This window comes from Alosa sapidissima, chromosome 15, assembly GCF_018492685.1.
Source record: "Alosa sapidissima isolate fAloSap1 chromosome 15, fAloSap1.pri, whole genome shotgun sequence".
In the NCBI taxonomy this organism is placed as follows: Eukaryota; Metazoa; Chordata; class Actinopteri; order Clupeiformes; family Clupeidae; genus Alosa; species Alosa sapidissima.
The window spans coordinates 35193092-35210274 of NC_055971.1; the positions used below are offsets into that span (position 1 = coordinate 35193092).

Here is a 17183-nt window from a genome sequence, read left to right on the forward strand (position 1 = left end):
CCAGGTCTGGCCCACACACTGTAAAATGACTCTTATTGGAACTGTTGGCCCAGGTGTGGCCCACACACTGTGAAATGACTGTCATGCATTCTGTTGGCCCAGGTCTGGCCCACACACTATATAACTGAGTGTCGGCTGGGCCTGTACTGGCCCACACACTATAAAACTGATCTGACTGAGTGTTGGCTGAATGTCGCTGGGTCCCCGGGCCACATGCGGCCCATTAACTACCAAAAGTACTTGAAAATAAACAGAAATCCAGAACTAGTAATTAAAAGCACAAACTACTTTTATTAACAAGTTTAACAAACACAACCTTGCAAATAAAACAAACATTTAAAAATTATACAAGCTTTTACATATATACACTTTAGAAATTAAACAAGTTAAAATATACAAGATACTTCTATCTACAACAATCAACATCTTTCATATACAAAAACACAAACAATTAAACATTTTAAATTCTGTACTTTAAATTCTGTATTTTTGTACCATGTACCATGACCTACCCAGCTACATACATGCACACATACTCACTCTCAAAGTATTTTTCAATAGCAGCAACCTTTGCCACCTGCCTTCTCTTTCTGTTGCCGCTTCATTGTTGCCTCCACCAGTTTCAGCAGCACTACCAGCCGGGGGTGTCTCCAAACTGCATTTAGGTATAAACGAATATTATAAGATCATTATGAGGTCTAAAGCAAGATTTCAACATGTCATCTGTCAGAGAAGTTCTGTTTGTCCACTCAAATATACTTACAGATAGCCACCTCAGCTCTCTTTGGGGGTTGATCAAAGAGTTCTTTCCATCCATCCTTCAATTTGAGATGCATGGACAGCATGTAATTTCAAAAGAAATGAAAAAAAAAATCATTAAACTATTTATCCTTTACTGTCTGACAAAATATTACTAAAGCCCAGTCTTGCCACTCTCTAGCTGTCTTGGTAACACCTCCCTGGTAGTTATTTTGGGCAAACAAGACATTGTGTGATTGTTAAATGCTAATATATTACCAATGACAATCACCAAGAGCAAGACATATTTGTTAACATATACAGACCTGAAGCACAAAGGCTTGTGGACTTCCTTCACAAGAGCCTTAGACCTGAAGCACAAAGGCTTGTGGACTTCCTTCACAAGAGCCTTGTGGGTGCTCCAGATGGTTGGCCATGTTTTCAACAGCGCATGTTTCCTGCCCACTCCTGTTCTTTGCTGACATAATAGATGAGGCAAACCAAAAGCATCTAAAAACGACACATCACAAAACACAGGCCTAGATGAAAGCTGATTCCTATGATTTGGCTCATCTAAACAAAAACGTATGACTTATTCTATTAAATCAATGTACAACTTACCAAGAGCTCTTCAGGTCTCCTGTTTTTCCAACACAAGAAATGGTTCAGACATGTATACACGGGTAGCCTTCTTCATCCAAAGGAGTGCAGGTCTCTGGTCAGTGTGGCCTGGATTCTGAGGTGTACATTTAAAAATAGTCACAGTAACGTTAGGTTAATGGAAGTATATGTGTTCAAAATGATTACATGATCATAAACAACCCCTCAGTACAAAATACAGAATGACCTTAAAATACCGATTTTGATGAGCTTTACATGACCAGGACAGGACCCACCCTGCTACCATCTCTCTCTCTCTCTCTCTCTCACACACACACACACACACACACACACACTCTCTTAAAGGTCCAGTATGTAGGAAATAATGGAAAATAAACTGTAACTATTCCAAAAATGATCACCATATGTTGTCAGAGAGTAAGGAAACACGATGAACTGAAGTAATGGCTTATTTGACAACATTACTCTAACCTGTAAAACCCTGTAAAACCCATGAAAAAAAATGAGTTACGGGGCGGAATCTCTTGGAATTTTCGTTGATGTTTTGAACGATTAATTCTAGAATGGCGTATTAATAATGGGCTAGCACGTCCTCCTATTTGGGATGCCAAATTAGCAAAAGCCAACTGTCAACAGCTGTCAGTTGTAGTCATGAACGCCTACGAGAGGCAGGCAAATTTACAAAATTAAAACAAGAAACAAATTAAGTGGACATCGGAGGAGCTTCCTGAGATGGTGACGTCTTCGTCAAACGAAGAATATCAAGTCTGACGCAGAGCTGGCCATATTTCTCCACAACAGGTAGCCTAGGCTAAACTTCATCTGCATCGCTAACTTCAGCTAAATATGTTACGTTGGTTAGAGAGGTATTTTTTGTTTTCACTGTTTCCGTAATGTGTAGGTAGCTGGGTCATGGTTGGAGAAACGTTAAAGCAGCTGCAGGTCAACTAACGTTAGCTGAGTCTTCATTACATCTGGCAACCCAGAAGAGGCTCGCGTCTGGTAGTCTTGAGAACGTTCACCAGTGTTTTGATTTTGGCCTACAGAACGTTCGGTAACAATCCTACAAATCGCACCTTTAAGGCATACAGTCTCAGTCCTGCCTGCCTAGTGCCTGAAGTTGGATAGATAACGATGAAATGCCCATTACCATTACCAATCGCTATATTCTAAGTCATGCAATACTGGTTAACTGTTAAGCTATTTCTAAAATGATTAGATCCCACTTTTCTTTGAAAATCACATAATTATGCAAGTATAGCTAACGTTACAGCACTGAACGTTTTTGACTAACCACCAACACTGACGTTAACGGTAATTAGGCCAACAAAGTAGGCTAAGAAATCATAACGTTATGTTACCGCTAGCTTCGTCATCGTCAAGGGGGTTAGATTGAAACACCCATTCTTGTTATGCTACTTGTTAAACTTTGTCTGCAATAATAAGCCTACGTACATTCATAATGATTTACATGCAATAACAGGTAAAGGTAAAGTTGCATGTTACTTACCACAGGCAGTGTCCAAAACGAGACAGTTTCGCGCCGTCCTGGTTTCAAACTGAACAGTTGCTCTGCTCGTGGCTCTTCCACATGTAATGGGCCGACAGTCACTTTACAAAATTGGGCCATGTACGTTTAGCGTCCGGCTGTCGCTAAATGTTTAATTTTTGCCGCCAACAGCCGCCATACTGATCATTGTTCGTTCCTGAAGTATCGGGCCACACACTGTATGAAATCCGTCTGCCGAGATTGATTCGAAAACTGGCAGTATCCCATCAAACCCCAATCGGGCCAAATAAGACACTCAGTAATCAGCCCAACTACTGCGTGTCAGTGTTGGCCCATTCAAGGGGACGGTGCCTCAGCCGACCTGAAACTCCGCCGACAGTGGCAGCACTCAGCCAGGATCGGGCCAACTGTGTTTACTGTGCTTCAGCCGACTCGGACCTCAGCCGACACTGCCAGCACTCAGCCAGAATCGGGCCGACTATGCTTGCTATCTGGGTATCTACCGACACAGACATCAGAGAGACCGGGGACGAGTGCTGATACATTTCTCTGATAAAGCATTCAGTGGGTGGAGTGGATGTTGCTGAAAGAGGAAACAAGCCTCTCAGGCCTCTGTACGTGTTTGTGTGTGTTTGTGCTTTCAGTGGGTGAAATGGATGTTTGATTTGTTTGATGTGATTTCCTGTATTCTGGTGCATTTTGGGGATGGCCAATACTTTAATTTAATCAGATTCATAGCCTACATCCTGATTTGTTGATATTGAGGCAGTGATTCCATGCAAAGGCTTGGGCTTCAGGGCCCCCTGACCCCTTGGGCCTGGGCCCGGTAGGCCCGTGCAGTAATCCATCCCTGGCGTGTGTGTGTGTGTGTGTTCAGAGTTCAGATTTGCACCTGAACGCAGGCAGTGGTGGAAATGAAACTGTTCAGATTTGCACTAGATTTGCATTAGGGATCGACCGATATGTTTTTTTCAGGGCCGATACCGATATCAATTATTACCAAAACAGGAGGCCGATAACCGATATGTAAAACCGATATGTCAGTTGTCAAAAAGGGGGGTAGGTAGTAAAGGCGATATGCTGCAAAAAATTAATTAAAAAGCATTTAATTATGCAAACTTTTCTTTCTTCTTTTGACACACAATTGTCTATCAACTTGCATCACTTGCAAGTGTAAATCCTGTGTATCATGTTAATCCAAGAGCTAAGTGATAGCAATTATTTTCATAGACTAGGCCTACACAATGGGCTATGTGCTTGTTAAGGGACCTGTCACAAAGAGGATGCTTTGCCATCGTGTGTGTGAGTGCACGAGAGAGGGAGAGGAAGAGGTGCATGCGTGATGGCAAGTGTTACGGTTGAATAGTTTAACAAAACGGTTTTAAAATAGTTCTTAGGCTTTTTAAGTATGCAATTTGTGTCCATGTGTAGGCTACAAGCTACACTTTTGAGAGCCTAAAGCTCAGGACGCGATTTAGTTCAGGTCGGATTAAATTACGGCTGGCCCTGGGTGCATGTTGTCTTTTCTGACAGTCCGTTTCAAAAAGGAGCAATTAGACTTTTTGACGTTCGCTATCGCATAATTTAGGACTTGTCTGTACTATGTCCACCGTGGCGTCCCGTTATTCACAATTAACGAACGAGGCGGAGGCAGAGAACTCCCGACACGCAGCACCCGAGTTTGTAGGCTAACTAGTAAACAGTAGGGGTGTAACGGTACACAGAAGTCACGGTTCGGTTCATACCTCGGTTCGGACATCACGGTTCGGTATGAGTTCGGTACAATGGAGGGAAAAGCAAAACAAAAATGCAGAAAGCACCTAGTGTCATACAGTCTCTTCCCTGAGCTATCTGCAACAGCCTGAAGTGTGTAAGATGTAGGCTAAACAGTACAATAAGTACCCAGACTCCATCTGTAACTTGTAAACAAAATAAATCAGCTATAAAACTGAAAATAGGCCTACAGCATCTCTTATTTCTGAAAGTGCAAATTACATAGAAAAATGATTTTTAAAAATCCACTTAAGCAAGACCTTCAACATCTGTGTTTAGTTGTATATGGAAGGGTCTACAATTTGCCTCAATATTTTTTTTATTGTGTGTAAAGTAATAATCTAGCCTACTAACTGAAAATATCACACTATTTTGCCTTTTTTTTAAAAAACGAAATTGCTCCTTTCATTTCATAAGCAGACTACAACTAGAAGTGCCCTTTGACGTTAACTCACCGTAGCATGGTTTGTTTATTAGCCTGGTTAGCGTTGTCACTTTATTTTACTGTCTATGCACTTAACACTACCAGCTCCTCATGTGAGAAATTACAAGTTACCCCAACATAAAGGTAATTACCACGCGATTTACATAGCTTTCTGTCATTACGAAATCATTTAATTTAAGCCATAGGTTTTGGCCCTATTTGTATGCGTATCCAAAGGCTGCTGAAGCGCAGGGGAAGTTTTTTCCCCTTGTTTCAGTGACTGGTAGCCTACATCATCTGGGTGATGGCTTCGAATATGTGTAGCATTTTTTCCACTCACATACCCAACACAACTGCTGAACAACGCCGACACACAGTTTCATCTTATCCACCACTCTTTCGCCTGTACTAACATTACTGTAACTGAAGTTCTCAAACTTGCGATCTTAAAGAGACCAGCGGATCCTCTAACTCTTGTGGGTCTAACCTTAGTGCTGCTAATGACTGACGGACTCGACCGACGACCTGACAAAAAAAAACATAGGCGCCAATCAGAGCTTCAGAGCTAAGGCGAGGCTACAGATTAGCGTTAGGTGTCGCTAAAGAACTCCCGTAAGTCTCGCTACTTAACAGTAATTGCGCATGACATTAATTAATCCGCACAGGAGTTTTATGTATTTTTATACCGTGTATTCTCCGTGTAAATTCATGCACTGAACCGCGACGCCCGTACCGTTTCGGTTCAATACGAATACATGAACCGTTACACCCCTAGTAAACAGTAAAGTGCATCAATTGGGAATTCGCTAAATGAAGGAAGTGGGTGCTTTACTTATTGATCCAGATCAAAGAGACAATAGCTTACAAAGTGGTGTTTTTGTAACTTCAGTGTAGATGATTGTGATTCATTGCAACTTCAGCAATGTAGGCTACCTTCCTTACCTTCGAAAAATAGCTCCGTACAGCTGAAGCCCAGTCTACAGTCTGCCTCAGTGAGAATCCTAAACTTTGTTTGTGTTCAGTCTTCGATCCTGATTGGCTGCATTCGTGCTAACTAACAAATCAGACGGTGTAGTGGGCGGGACAATGCTCTTGACCACAGAGTAGCAAATGCAGGGAGTGAGAGACGCTTTACAGACAAAGTAGCGCGTTTCATTCTTTATCCATTTCAATATCGGCTTATCGGTGGAAAAAATTACCGATACCAATTATTATAAAAATGCTAAATATCGGCCCTAATAATCGGCCAGGCCGATAATTGGTCGATCCCTAATTTGCATGTGGTCTAGTCATATCAGACAAGCTCACTGGGTTGTGTGGGACTCTGTCCACCTAATAGGAAGCCAGCCATGCTGGATGGAATGCCAGATTTTCATGTAGAGAAGGTTTGATTGGTTGAAAACTCATGACCATGCATTAGAGGTCACTTTGTATTTCATGACCATCACAAAGGCCTGTGCTTTGCTCAGCCTAAGTAATAATAAAAGAAGCTAGTTAAATACGCTATAGACCTTGGCAGTACCGCCCTTCCTCCGAGAGAGCTTAGTTTCCGGAAGTAAGTCCGCCGCTGCTGGAATTCAAGCGCCACTGCAAAAAGATTTGCCTAATTAAAAAAATTAAAAATAGACGCAAGTGAACTTCAGGAACAGCTGCAGTTCGTTCAGGTTTCATGTCAACAAATAATAGTAGGCTAACGTTGAAGGCGCAGTCAGGGATTCCACAGGAGATCACGCTTGTTTGTGTTTATGTTTAAGTTTATTAGCAGACGCAATTTTGTGCAAAAAAACGTAGCCTACATTATGTTAACCAAGGAACCAAATTAAACACGCCAGCGAGATAGCTCGCCCCTACCTTCAGTAGCCTATTCCCAGATAAATCCACGCATTGTTTCGTTTTTGTTTGTGATACAGGCAATACTTTCAAGCCCTGTGTTGCTAACATACCTAGGCTGTGAAACTAAGGTCTAGCTAGCTAGCCTATTGGTGGGTTTAATTGAATTTGAGTAATAGGATACGCAACCATTTACATCTGAGATAGTTTGGAATTCCTGTAGAGCTCATCAAAATTATAGATATGATACAAGACACTTATCTGCTATAATCCAAGTGAATTTTCTTCGAATTTTTGACCATTTATTTTACCAAATGACATGGGAAACATAATTAATTTCATCCACATATTCTTATGCACCATGCACAACAACGCTACTAAGTTAGCTTAAAACCGTGAGAATCAAGCCAGCGTCACGGGCCGTCACGGCATTAAAGTGACAGGCACTCAATTCGACTTGCACAGCACCAATACAGTGTAATGGCATGAAAGAGAAGTCTATATAGTTTATAGTGCTGTGCAAAAGTTAAGACACCCATGCTGAAATTGACTAAAGGGAGGAATAAAAACATATTTTGCCTTTTGTCTTAATGCCTTAATTAAAAGAAAATAGGACATCAATTATTTTTAATGCATCATGTATCGTAAATAAATACATTATATATAAATGTCTTAACTTATGCACAGCACTGTATATTCTAAATAGTAATAGTTTGTACAGTGGCCTACAGTGTACAGTTGTACAGTGGCTAATACTAATAATGTAAATGAAAAAGGTGAAAGAAAAACATGAATAATCCTGTTCAAGTACTGCAATAATCATGCTTGTGTTGATGGTTATGTCATAATTTGTAACTCAATCTGTCCATTTCTTTCACAAAATCCACCAGAAGTCACAATTTAAGGAGTCTTTTTTTCAAATGTTTCTCTTTTTTTGGGGGGGGGGGGCTTCCTACGATCACCAGCACCGCTGCTGGAAAAAATTCTAGGGGAAACACTGCAGGTGCACGCACCATCCTTCTATCATTCATGAACGCACACCAGCGCACGTCCATGCGAAGCATTACAAATTGCACGATTACAATGGGAAACATAATTAGAACAAAGATATTACGAAATACTGTACATCTCATAATGAGTAGTTATTCACCATCATTTGCAAATTGGTAATGACGGTTAAAAGTGATTAGGGGAGAGGTGAGAGACACGTATGGAGCACAGCTGAAGACGCATGATATATATAGACGAGATATAAGCAACTCCTGCAGGATAAATGTTGTTTTATTCAGTCAGTTGAGCAATATTAGGGTAAGTGTTGCTTTTTCCAGCCTATGTTTTCGGTGAAAGTAACTGCATATAACTGTCTTGTCGTTGAATCTCCCTGTAAAACTCACCACAACTTTGTAGGTCTTGTCCCTCATGCTGGCCCTTACAAAACCCACAAGCTGACTTTTGTTTATGTAGCTGTGACAACGCATGTGCATTTCAGGCAGCAGTTTTCAAAGAAAACTAAGCAAATTAAGTCTAGGCCTACTATGTGAAGGTAGTCCTATTTGCGTTGCATACTGTGGTAAAGACATAGGCTACCGGTAGGCTATAAGGTCGTCTCGTTCAACTGGAGGAGGATTTCCTCGAGTTGCCCCAATTGGGACTATAGTTTCAAAGACTGTTGCAGTTCATTTCAAGACTTTTCGTCAATGGTAAGACTAGAATCAGAGAGGGTTCAAGCGAAGTAATCAAGGATCTTTGCTACAATTCTGCTTGCTTGGGCCTCTTGTTAATGTGCGGTGTGTGTGACCTGCGTGCGTGCACGCTTATCTGATTCTGTAGACAATTAAGAATTCCATTTGTTGTTTGTTCCGTTTAATGGGCTAAAGACAGGCTATCCACAAACGTGAACGTTTATGGTGCTTTTTATTTGTCTCGTAAATCATCGTACACCCACCCGTACAACATGTACGAATGAATTGCTTTAGGAACGCGTTTCTCTCGAGCCACGGGGGGCATTAGCAGGAGGCTAGTCATTGTTATTGTTTTGTGCTACATGTAGCCTCTAGCTGAACGGCTGGAAAACAAATTGTTACATTGTATTGCAGGCACAGGAAGACCGTGCAATGCATGAATTGGTGACCAGATTGAAGCAGCAATGTAATCTAGTGTGTAAGATCATTACATCAACATTAAAATGACCAACACAGTACATATGCAAAAAAAATACATGTAATCTCATCTCAACTATGGGCGCAGCCATGTTTGTCGTAAGGTCGTACGTCCACCTCAGGGTACCCTCAAGTACTCCGAGGTAAAGTGGGCGTGCCTGCCCAAAATGCCACAAGAAAGCTGGGTAATTTACACTTTCCAACTCAGGCGCTGGATTTACGAGACAAAAAGAAAGCACCATTAATCACTAGCATGGGAATAACTGAGGCATCATCTGCGTCGGGCTCAGGTCGGGTTCGGACATTTGGACAGAAATTTGGGGCCCGAACCGCACTCTATTGTAGAGGTGGAGAGTATCTGAAGGCTGGTGGTGTGTAACGCGTTGTGTGTGTGTGTGTGTGTGTGTGTGTGTGTGTGTGTGTGTGTGTGTGTATGTGTGTTGTAGAGGTGGAGAGTATCTGAAGGCTGGTGGTGTGTAACGCGTTGTGTGTGTGTGTGTGTGTGTGTGTGTATGTGTGTTGTAGAGGTGGAGAGTATCTGAAGGCTGGTGGTGTGTAACATGTTGTGTGTGTGTGTGTGTGTGTGTGTGTGTTGTTGTGTGTTGTAGAGGTGGAGAGTATCTGAAGGCTGGTGGTGTGTAATGCGTTGTGTGTGTGTGTGTGTGTTGTAGAGGTGGAGAGTATCTGAAGGCTTTGTACAGGCAGTACACGGACGACTTCTACACTACCGAGGTCCCCAAACCCAGCTGGCTGGGCTTCCTTGGCCCTGTCATCCGGGCGCAGGTTGATGATGTCATTGTTGTGCACCTGAAGAACTTTGCCAGCATGCCCTATTCCATACATCCCCACGGGCTTTTCTACAAAAAGGACTCGGAAGGTAACACACACAAACACACACACACACACACACACACACAGACATGCACTAACATACACACACACACACACAGACATGCACAAACATACACACACACACACACACACAGACATGCACAAACATATACACACACACACACACAGACATGCACAAACATATACACACACACAGACATGCACAAACATACACACACACACACAGACATGCACAAACATATACACACACACACACACACACACAGACATGCACAAACATACACGCACACACGCGCACACACACACACACAGACATGCACAAACATACGCACACACACACACACACAGACTACATGCACAAACATACAGACACACACACACACAGACATGCACAAACATACACACACACACACACACAGACATGCACAAACATATACACACACACATACACACACAGACATGCACAAACATTCACACACATGCACAAACATACACACACACAAACACACACAGACATGCACAAACATACACAAACACACACACACACACACAGACATGCACAAACATATACTCACACACACACAGACATGCGCACACACACACACACAGACATGCACAAACATACGCACACACACACACACACACACACACAGACTACATGCACAAACATACAGACACACACACACACAGACATGCACAAACATACACACACACACACACACACACACAGACATGCACAAACATATACACACACACATACACACACAGACATGCACAAACATTCACACACATGCACAAACATACACACACACAAACACACACAGACATGCACAAACATACACAAACACACACACACACACACAGACATGCACAAACATATACTCACACACACACAGACATGCACAAACATATACACACACACACACACACACACACACACAGACATGCACAAACATATACACACACACACACACAGACATGCACAAACATATACACACACACAAACATACACACAGACATGCACAAACATATACACACAGACATGCACAAACATTCACACACATGCACAAACATACACACACACAAACACACACAGACATGCACAAACATATACTCACACACACACACACACACACAGACATGCACAAACATATACACACACACAAACATACACACAGACATGCACAAACATACACACACACACACACAGACATGCACAAACATATACACACACACACACACACACAGACATGCACAAACATACACACACGCACACACGCACACACACACAGACTACATGCACAAACATACAGACACACACACACACAGACATGCACAAACATACACACACACACACACACACACACACACACACACACACAGACATGCACAAACATATACACACACACAAACATACACACAGACATGCACAAACATACACACACACACACACAGACATGCACAAACATATACACACACACACACACACACACAGACATGCACAAACATACACACACGCACACATACACAGACTACATGCACAAACATACAGACACACACACACACAGACATGCACAAACATACACACACACACACACACACACACACACACACACAGACATGCACAAACATATACACACACACATACACACACAGACATGCACAAACATACACAAACACACACACACACACACACACACAGGCATGCACAAACATATACTCACACACATACACACACAGACATGCACAAACATACACACACATACACACACACACACAGACATGCACAATGATTCACACACACACACACAAACACACACACATGCACAAACATACACACACACACGCACAGACATGCACAAACATACACACACACACGTACACACAGACATGCACAAATATACACGCACAGACGTACACACAGACATGCACAAACATACACGCACACTAAGTTCACAATAGTCCGAATCAGTTCAAATCCGCAAATTCACACACACACACACACACACACACACACACACACACACACACACACAGACATGCACAAACATACACACACACACACAGACATGCACAATGATTCACACACACACACAAACACACACACATGCACAAACATACACACACACACGCACAGACATGCACAAACATACACACACACACGTACACACAGACATGCACAAATATACACGCACACACGTACACACAGACATGCACAAACATACACGCACACTAAGTTCACAATAGTCCGAATCAGTTCAAATCCGCAAATTCACATCCACACACACACACACACACACACACACACACACGTACATCAGTGACGGGGGGGGGGGTTCATTTAGAGGTAAATGAAGAGGCCTTACAGAGAGTGACGGTGTTCAGCCCACATTACGGTTACAGAATGCCAATATATCTCCTTCCTGTACTATTTTATACCCCTCTACTGCACTGAAAATGTGCTAGGACTTTTATTTTGATAAAGGTCCTAGAGTTCTGAGTAGAACGTTTTGAGTCTGGTTTGAGCCGATTGGTGATGTCAGTTTTGAGCAGCTCGGTAGAAAATGTCTGCTGAGAAATGGCAAATAAACTCCAAAGGATTCATATAAACTCTGTGTCTGTGTGCAGTGCTTACTCCAACCCAGCTCTCTCCACTGCAGTGCTTACTCCAACCCAGCTCTCTCCACTGCAGTGCTTACTCCACTCCACTCCAACCCTCTCCACTGCAGTGCGTACTCCAACCCAGCTACTCCAACCCAGCTCTCTCCACTGCAGTGCTTACTCCAACCCTCTCCACTGCAGTGCGTACTCCACTCCAACCCAGCTCTCTCCACTGCAGTGCTTACTCCAACCCAGCTCTCTCCACTGCAGTGCTTACTCCAACCCAGCTCTCTCCACTGCAGTGCTTACTCCACTCCAACCCAGCTCTCTCCACTGCAGTGCTTACTCCACTCCAACCCAGCTCTCTCCACTGCAGTGCGTACTCCAACCCAACCCTCTCCACTGCAGTGCTTACTCCAACCCAGCTCTCTCCACTGCAGTGCTTACTCCAACCCAGCTCTCTCCACTGCAGTGCTTACTCCAACCCTCTCCACTGCAGTGCGTACTCCACTCCAACCCAGCTCTCTCCACTGCAGTGCTTACTCCAACCCAGCTCTCTCCACTGCAGTGCTTACTCCAACCCAGCTCTCTCCACTGCAGTGCTTACTCCAACCCAGCTCTCTCCACTGCAGTGCTTACTCCAACCCAGCTCTCTCCACTGCAGTGCTTACTCCACTCCAACCCAGCTCTCTCCACTGCAGTGCTTACTCCACTCCAACCCAGCTCTCTCCACTGCAGTGCGTACTCCACTCCAACCCAGCTCTCTCCACTGCAGTGCTTACTCCACTCCAACCCAGCTCTCTCCACTGCAGTGCTTACTCCACTCCAACCCAGCTCTCTCCACTGCAGTGCTTACTCCACTCCAACCCTCTCCACTGCAGTGCTTACTCCACTCCAACCCAGCTCTCTCCACTGCAGTGCTTACTCCACTCCAACCCAGCTCTCTCCACTGCAGTGCTTACTCCAACCCTCTCCACTGCAGTGCTTACTCCACTCCAACCCTCTCCACTGCAGTGCGTACTCCAACCCAGCTCTCTCCACTGCAGTGCTTACTCCACTCCAACCCAGCTCTCTCCACTGCAGTGCTTACTCCACTCCAACCCAGCTCTCTCCACTGCAGTGCTTACTCCACTCCAACCCAGCTCTCTCCACTGCAGTGCTTACTCCAACCCAGCTCTCTCCACTGCAGTGCTTACTCCAACCCAGCTTTGCTTCACTCATTTGCTCTTATCTAGCTATTCGAGGCTCACATGTTCATGACATCTAAGCTTGATAGCATCAGCTAGTGAAGGTTACCATTCAAAGCCTGCTAGTTAATCTTAGCAGTAGCAGTCATGTTCAAATTTTTTGAAATTCGTTTTCAACTGAATTAGACCTAAATGAACCAGTAAAAACACTTCTAAGATTTCCTGATACCTGAGCTGTGTAATAAGTACAATCTGAACCAGAGATCTGGCAACCTATATGCACTTTATTTTGTACAGTTCCCTTTCCGCTGAGTAAAAAGAAAATAATGGATGTGTGTAATTATTAGTGAAATGTTGCTGTGGAATGTATATATGTAATGTATGCAAGGCAATGTAAATGTAAAAATGACAAATAAAACACAATTATCACAGTATCAGTCCCCTCACAGTACGATCAACAATGGCAAGGTGAGAGCAAGTGCAGTTCAGTTGAATTGTTCAAATAATAAGAAAAGTCCTTTTAGGTATTAAAGAAAATGTTAAAAGTCCCTTATGGTATAAAAAAAAGAAATTCAAAAATAGTTTCCAATGTGCTCCTTTCCTGTGTGGGAAAAGAGCGCTTATCTGTAATCCACGTACGATTCTGGAAGTTCGCGGAATCTCTTTGGACAGGCTCGCCATCGTAGCTCGTCTCTTTTAGTTCGGCTCTTTGGACAGGCTCGCCATCGTAGCTCGTCTCTTTTAGTTCGGCTCTTTGGACAGGCTCGCCATCGTAGCTCGTCTCTTTTAGTTCGTCTCTTTGGACAGGCTCGCCATCGTAGCTCGTCTCTTAGTTCGTCTCTTTGGACAGGCTCGCCATCGTAGCTCGTCTCTTTTAGTTCGGCTCTCACACTATACTCACACACACACAGACATGCACAAACATATACACACACACACACACACACACACACACAGACATGCACAAACATATACACACACACAAACATACACACAGACATGCACAAACATACACTTGTAAAAAAAAGAAATTCAAAAATAGTTTCCAATGTGCTCCTTTCCTGTGTGGGAAAAGAGCGCTTATCTGTAATCCACGTACGATTCTGGAAGTTCGCGGAATCTCTTTGGACAGGCTCGCCATCGTAGCTCGTCTCTTTGGACAGGCTCGCCATCGTAGCTCGTCTGTTTGGACAGGCTCGCCATCGTAGCTCGTCTGTTTGGACAGACTCACCATCGTAGCTCGTCTCTTTTAGTTCGTCTCTTTGGACAGGCTCGCCATCGTAGCTCGTCTCTTAGTTCGTCTCTTTGGACAGGCTCGCCATCGTAGCTCGTCTGTTTGGACAGGCTCGCCATCGTAGCTCGTCTGTTTGGACAGACTCACCATCGTAGCTCGTCTCTTTTAGTTCGTCTCTTTGGACAGGCTCGCCATCGTAGCTCGTCTCTTAGTTCGTCTCTTTGGACAGGCTCGCCATCGTAGCTCGTCTCTTTTAGTTTGTCTCTTTGGACAGGCTAGCCATCGTAGCTCGTCTCTTTGGACAGGCTCGCCATCGTAGCTCGTCTGTTTGGACAGGCTCGCCATCGTAGCTCGTCTCTTTGGACAGGCTCGCCATCGTAGCTCGTCTCTTTTAGTTTGTCTCTTTGGACAGGCTCGCCATCGTAGCTCATCTCTTTTAGCTCGTCTTTTTGGACAGGCTCGCCATCGTAGCTCGTCTCTTTGGACAGGCTCGCCATCGTAGCTCGTCTCTTTTAGTTTGTCTCTTTGGACAGGCTCGCCATCGTAGCTCATCTCTTTTAGCTCGTCTTTTTGGACAGGCTCGCCATCGTAGCTCGTCTCTTTGGACAGGCTCGCCATCGTAGCTCGTCTGTTTGGACAGGCTCGCCATCGTAGCTCGTCTGTTTGGACAGACTCACCATCGTAGCTCGTCTCTTTTAGTTCGTCTCTTTGGACAGGCTCGCCATCGTAGCTCGTCTCTTAGTTCGTCTCTTTGGACAGGCTCGCCATCGTAGCTCGTCTCTTTTAGTTCGTCTCTTTGGACAGGCTAGCCATCGTAGCTCGTCTCTTTGGACAGGCTCGCCATCGTAGCTCGTCTGTTTGGACAGGCTCGCCATCGTAGCTCGTCTCTTTGGACAGGCTCGCCATCTTAGCTCGTCTCTTTTAGCTCGTCTTTTTGGACAGGCTCGCCATCGTAGCTCGTCTCTTTGGACAGGCTCGCCTCTTAGCTCGTCTGAAATCCACTGAAATCTTCTATCCCGTAAAAAAAACAATCTACACAGAACAGTGTAACAGTTACCATCAGACATTTATTTTCTATGAGATCACATTTAAACCTTTGCTATAGCATCAAACTATCAACAGGCATAACGCCATAATACTGCCATAAAAGGATGCTACATCTCAGCTGCAGCAAGCTGATAGCTAGCACAAATGAATGGTAAGCCAGCACGGCTAACCAACCTTGAGCAGACAGTATGTACATCAAAATAGTTCAGCAACACACCCGTAATTCACAAGGAAAATGTATAACAATACATGTTTCACTTTAAAGTATCGACTAACTGTCGAATTAACATCAATTTCTAAGCATATTAGCAAGCTAATATCACAACGTGGGTTCATTAGCTACGCAGATATGCGTCAGGTACATTCAAAGTGTAAACCGAAACAGCCAAAGAAAATGCGGAACTACCCCTCAAATTCAGCAAATAAAAGTGTCTAGTGTTTGTAGAAATGCTTCGACTGTTTTTTTTGTGAGCTTTCAAAGTCTCCAATTCACCATAAGATCAAATGCATAAACATAAAAAGATGCAAATCTCTCGGCCGCTCATCCTTTGTCAAGCCTATATCATATATTTGTCATATATTTCATCATTGAAGATTACTTAAAAATAAATGTTAAAATACTGTGTCGTCTCGTCTCGTTCTCGTGAACTCAATATTGTGTATTGTCTCGTCTTAACCCTTTAGCCGCCAGGGTTTAAACAAAATAAATTGGATTTTTATATAAAAATTTCAAAAGGCCAAGTGGTCAGAGATAAAGTCCTACTGTAAATGTGAAAATCATTGAGTATGAACAGAAGTTTATGAAGGGGGTACATTTACTCATCTAATTTGCATATTATGACGTCACTGGATGGGAACCACCGTGAATTATGCACATTTCAGTAAATACTAGATGTTGAACATATTTGAGCACATAACAAATGAACAGGAAAACAGTCACATGTAAATCAACAATAGTAAACTATTACTATAACCACAAACCCTATGCTACTATACAATAAAGTAGCCTGGTCAAATCAGTTCCTATCACGGGTGACGTTCTTCAGAGCCCTATTTTTACAACCCCTGCTGTCTGTACCATGTCCATTACAGACACTATCATCACTATTGCCATTGCCACCTCCAGCTATGTTGGGCAGAGGGTCGAAATAAGCATGGTATGCTTAGTGGACACTGTCACAAAGACGCACCTCCATTCACAGATGCT

The 17183-nt window shown here is 43.4% G+C and overlaps 1 protein-coding gene and 1 long non-coding RNA gene across 12 annotated transcripts in view; one reads left to right on the plus strand and one right to left on the minus strand.

Moving 5' to 3' along the window:
* LOC121683726 (ferroxidase HEPHL1-like) overlaps nucleotides 1–17183 on the plus strand; it is a 98080-nt gene that overhangs the window by 928 nt on the left and 79969 nt on the right. For all 10 annotated transcript variants that reach the window (XM_042063499.1, XM_042063490.1, XM_042063491.1 and 7 more), the window contains exon 2: nucleotides 9727–9932. In XM_042063499.1, the coding sequence (XP_041919433.1) occupies nucleotides 9727–9932 (206 nt within the window). The remainder of the gene's footprint in view (nucleotides 1–9726; nucleotides 9933–17183) is intronic.
* LOC121683740 lies at nucleotides 479–3163 on the minus strand. 2 transcript variants are annotated; one of them, XR_006022889.1, is made up of 5 exons: nucleotides 2870–3163; nucleotides 1360–1474; nucleotides 1110–1248; nucleotides 764–818; nucleotides 479–655 (listed from the first exon to the last, which is right to left on the minus strand). It is a non-coding gene; the product is annotated as an uncharacterized LOC121683740 (long non-coding RNA). The 2 variants fall into 2 exon arrangements; XR_006022888.1 differs by having other exon boundaries at nucleotides 1065–1248.